The sequence below is a fragment of the Pygoscelis adeliae genome, unplaced genomic scaffold (genome assembly GCF_000699105.1).
Source record: "Pygoscelis adeliae isolate BGI_AS28 unplaced genomic scaffold, ASM69910v1 Scaffold704, whole genome shotgun sequence".
NCBI lineage: Eukaryota > Metazoa > Chordata > Aves > Sphenisciformes > Spheniscidae > Pygoscelis > Pygoscelis adeliae.
Genome location: NW_008824590.1, coordinates 283,480 through 287,857, shown reverse-complemented (window position 1 = coordinate 287,857; position 4,378 = coordinate 283,480). Strand labels below are relative to the sequence as shown.

Here is a 4,378-nt window from a genome sequence, read left to right as displayed (position 1 = left end):
CGGCGCGAAGCTTGCAGGTGGGAATCTATCCCAAGCGTGGACGAAGACGGATGTCCTTGACCTGCGTGGAAGAATGAAACGATAAATAATTGAAAAACTTCCTATTTGGAGCTGCCAGCTACCGAAGCGCTGGTTGATCCGAGCAGCACCGGCCTCCTGCTGTAGCAGCGACACGAAGACCCCGGTGAAGCGGGGTGACTGGTTTGTGAGCCGGACTGGTTCCTCTTCCCGCGGTCGGTAGCAAGCGCTCGCTCGCCTGTGCTTTTCTTCCGCTTCTCTCTGCCGACAGAGCGCAGCGAGCTCCCGGCAGTCGAGGAGTGGGACACTTAAAACCATTTCTTTTACTTTTGGAAGAGTGGAAAGACTTCCCTGAAGACTGGAAATGGAGAGCTGGGTGGGGGGGAAGACTGCTTTCCAGTTCTAGCGCCGGCCCCGCATAGAGCGATCAAACCTTTCTCCTGCGAACGGCCTTGCTTCCTGGGCTGTGTCTCCCGCGCAGTGGGACAGTCTCTGTTCCTCATCCCGGACTGCGACGCTTGGCTGAGATGCTCTGTGTGCGCGCGGGCCCGGGTTAACGGCCCCTGTTAATTCCTTTTAGGGTTTGTTGCCGGTTCTTAAGCCGTTTAATCTGTCCTAGCGATAGTACAGTGCAAATGCGTACATTATAAACACGGCTACGCAACAATCTGGAAGTCTTGCATCCGAACAACTGTCGAACAAACCTAATTACATGTGCGATTGAAAAAAAAAAAAAACCAAACCACCCCAACTACTCTTGCAGGAGAGTTGTAAGTTCGTTGGTGTTACTTCATCAACTATTTATTTCAATCGGCACGAGTTATCCCTGGTCAGCGCTGCCGTTAGTTTTCCCGGGCCTACTTTAGAACAGCTGGTTTGGGATGAGCTCGGTTCTCTGCCTTTTTTTCCCCAACCAGCGAAGGGTTAGCAGTCTTAAAAAAGAAAAGCGGGGCAAACTGGTTGGTCTTCTCCGCGTTATTCTCGATCGACACGACCGTGTCCCCCGAGCTTTGGTAGCTGACCCCGTTTGAATCGCTGAGAAGAGGGTTTGTTGCTCTTCGGGATTTTCCCCTTTGCACGCGTGGAAGTGTTCGTACCCTGGGTAGGCCGGGTGAAAGGCTGGCGGCAGCCCTGCCTGGGCTTAAGTAGGTCGCAGGCTGATGGCTTCTTATCCCAAAAGGCTGCGGAAGCTGCATCCTCGAGGTCAGCAGAAGTCTTTGTGCTTTGCCACCGTCGCGTGCCAGAGGGGACCGCGCATCCAAATGAACGGAGGATGCAGAAAGCAAGCTGCTGGAAATGGGAGAGGAGGGAACTGGCACATTCGGAGCACCTGTGTGGGAGGGGACGGATGCCATCTGGCAGCGGGGACGCTGCCTGGGTGCCTTGCCAGATCAGCGAAGCAAGAGGTGGAGGAGCAGAACTCGACAGTGAGCGATGGTGTCGATGCGTGACTCACGCTGCTCGGCGCTACCTACGCTTGGCGAGGCCGACGCCGGGTCCTGGAGACCGGACCCTGCACACGCGTCTCCTCGCCTGCAGAAGTCCCCGGGCTCCTCTGGATGCCAAGACTCCTCCTGCGGATTCCGGTGCGCTGGAGGCTCCTTGGCACCGGCGCTGCTGATGGCTTTATCGTAGGGGGCCGAGACTCCTCCTGCTGACTCCGGTAGACCGGAGGCTCCTCGGCACCAGCACTGCTTTATCGTAGGGGCCGAGACGAGCTCCCTGCTCCCGAGTCCCAGCACGGCTCCTGTCTCCCCAGGACCTTTTGGGAACGTTTGCGGACAGAGGGAGGGTTGTGAGAAGGCAGTCTGGCTCGTCCAGGTTACCTTAGGAGCTGAGCCGTAGTCAGGGACTGTATTGATTTTCTGTATTAATCCTCCTCTCCTCTTCCTCTCCAGCAATCAAGTTCTTCTGTTCCTTGCCAGCGTACGTCGTCTTCAGCCATCTATATGAACCTTGCCTCTCACATCCAGCCTGGCACTGTGAACAGGGTGTCGTCTCCGCTCCCCAGCCCCAGTGCTCTGAACGACGCCGCCAACTCCCAGGCAGCCGCCAAGCTTGCCCTGCGCAAGCAGCTGGAAAAGACGCTGCTGGAGATCCCACCCCCGAAGCCGCCCGCTCCCCTGCTGCATTTCTTGCCCAGCGCAGCCAACAGCGAGTTCATCTACATGGTGGGGCTGGAGGAGGTGGTGCAGAGCGTTATCGACAGTCAAGGTGAGCTCGGGGAGGGGCTGCAGCTTTCCTCGATTGCCACGATACAGTGCTCCCATGGGCCATTTCCTACTTTATCTTTTTTTTTGCAAAATGCCAAAAATCTGCAGCTTGGGAGGCTGCCAGAGAACGGTTTCTGGTCTTACCCAGCCCTGGACTCCGCTCCTTCTTGCTGCGGCTGCCTGCAGCGGAGGGGAGGGCAGAACCTGGACCACCCCCTGCCCCCGGGCACTAGGGAGCTGCGTGCCGACCCCGTGGGCACGGAGCCGGTCTGGCGAGGTTGGCGGCCTCCATGTGCCGAGCCTGCAGCCGGCCCCGGAACAGCGGTGTCTGTGCCCCGGGGCTCGGTGTCTGTGCCCTGGGGCTCGTCGGGCCGTGCCCACTTGGGGAGGGGTCTCCCAGGCCCTTCCCTTGCCCTGAATGAACGTTCGGGAGCTGAGACGCAAAAATCCTCGGAGCTGTGACTGCCCGGGGTCCCATCCCTGTGGGATTTAGCTCCCACCTCACCGTTCTCCTCGGGTTGTCGCCTCCCAGCTGGCCGGGATCTAGCCTGTGCTCTTCCAGTGCGAGCTCGGCACGGTGTAACTGCAGTGCGTCGCTGGCTCACCTGACCCAACCACCAAGACCGCCAGATTTTTATAGTCTTGTAGAGCTGGTCCCAGCACCATCGGGTTGTTCTGTCCCTGGGGCAGGATTTCTCCCGTGTCTCTCCTGGGATGCTGAGCTCTTGCCCAGAGTGGGGTTGGACTTTGATGCAGCGCTGTCCTGAAAATCCGTTTATTTGCTGGGACCTTCCCTCCCGCTCCGACGGTCTGCGCGAGAGCCCGTTGCTGTCGTGCCGGGGATGGAGGAGGCGGTGTGGGAGCGGGGGCTCTCCCCTTTTCCCACCTAACTCCCGTTCTTGGCGACTCCCAGGGAAAAGCTGTGCGTCCCTCCTGCGCGTGGAGCCCTTTGTCTGTGCCCAGTGCCGCACCGACTTCACCCCTCACTGGAAGCAGGAGAAAAACGGGAAGATCCTGTGCGAGCAGTGCATGACTTCCAATCAGAAGAAGGCGCTGAAGGCAGAGCACACCAACCGGCTGAAGAACGCCTTCGTGAAAGCTTTGCAGCAGGAGCAGGCAAGTAGACAGACCCCTCTGCGAGCTGCGCCGGTGGGAGCACGTTTGCTCCAGGAGAGCCTGGAGCTCCCTGCCCCGGGCTCCGGGCCTCCCCTGCTCCCTTTCCCTTTGCACGTCTCCAGCCGCGCGGCTTTTCGGTAGGTCAATTGGGGTTCCCCGTCCCGTGAGCTTGAGGAGTTTGGCTTCTCCGTGGGGATGCCCAGCTCGTGGGCATGCCCAGCTTGGCCCATGGAGCTTCTAACAGCGAAAGGCTGGTGCCGAGTGTCCAGAGTACTCCCGAGGCGGCTACTCCTCTCCCTTTGCGCGTTGTTTTCCCCCTGGATTTGTAGCTCGAGGGCTGCCTTCCCTCCCTGGTTTTGCCACTGACTTTCCTGGAATGCGCGGGGAGTCGCTTAACCGCTTGCTGCCTGTTCGCTTCTTTGTGGAAGGGGGGAATTTGCTCAGCTCCCCCCATAAATCGGGTGTTGGAGAACTTGTTTTGAGGCCCTGGGGGCAAATAAACCGGAATCATCATTTGTGAACTGTAAAAAAAAAAAAAAAACCCACTCCAAACCCTAAATATGAAGTGGAATCCGGCTGCTGACAAATGGGACGCGTCTGTTTCGGAGAAAGAAGTCTTTGGGCTCTTTGTAACAAGTGGGTGCAGAGATAGAAAACCTGTTTGTGTTGGCCGCGGCAAGACTGCGGTTCCAGTAACACCTTGGGAAAGCAGCCGGGTTTTCAGTGGTTTTCAAATAAAGCGGCGATTGCGAAGCGTGGGACCCGCTTCCCCCCTCTCCGGGAATGCCGCCCGCCGCCGGTGTCGGCGTGAGCCCCGGCGTGCCCTGCTCGTGGCGCCGGAGGGCTCCGCTTGGACCTGTTGGGTCTCGCCGGGGAGGTGAGGTCTCATCGGATGGCGTTCGCCTCTGAGGATGCTTCTGGTTCTTCCGCTCAGGAGATCGAGCAGAGGCTACAGCAGCAGGCGGCCTTGTCCCCCACCGCAGCTCCTGCCGTCTCCAGCGTCAGCAAACAGGAGAACATCGCGGCACCAC

The 4,378-nt window shown here is 58.8% G+C and overlaps 1 protein-coding gene across 1 annotated transcript in view; it reads left to right on the top strand.

The window, feature by feature from the left end:
* GATAD2B (GATA zinc finger domain containing 2B) overlaps positions 1 to 4,378 on the top strand; it is a 15,020-nt gene that overhangs the window by 9,480 nt on the left and 1,162 nt on the right. Inside the window, exons 6-8 of the mRNA XM_009322225.1 lie at positions 1,917 to 2,232; positions 3,145 to 3,347; positions 4,282 to 4,371. Coding sequence (XP_009320500.1) covers positions 1,917 to 2,232; positions 3,145 to 3,347; positions 4,282 to 4,371 — 609 coding nt within the window. The remainder of the gene's footprint in view (positions 1 to 1,916; positions 2,233 to 3,144; positions 3,348 to 4,281; positions 4,372 to 4,378) is intronic.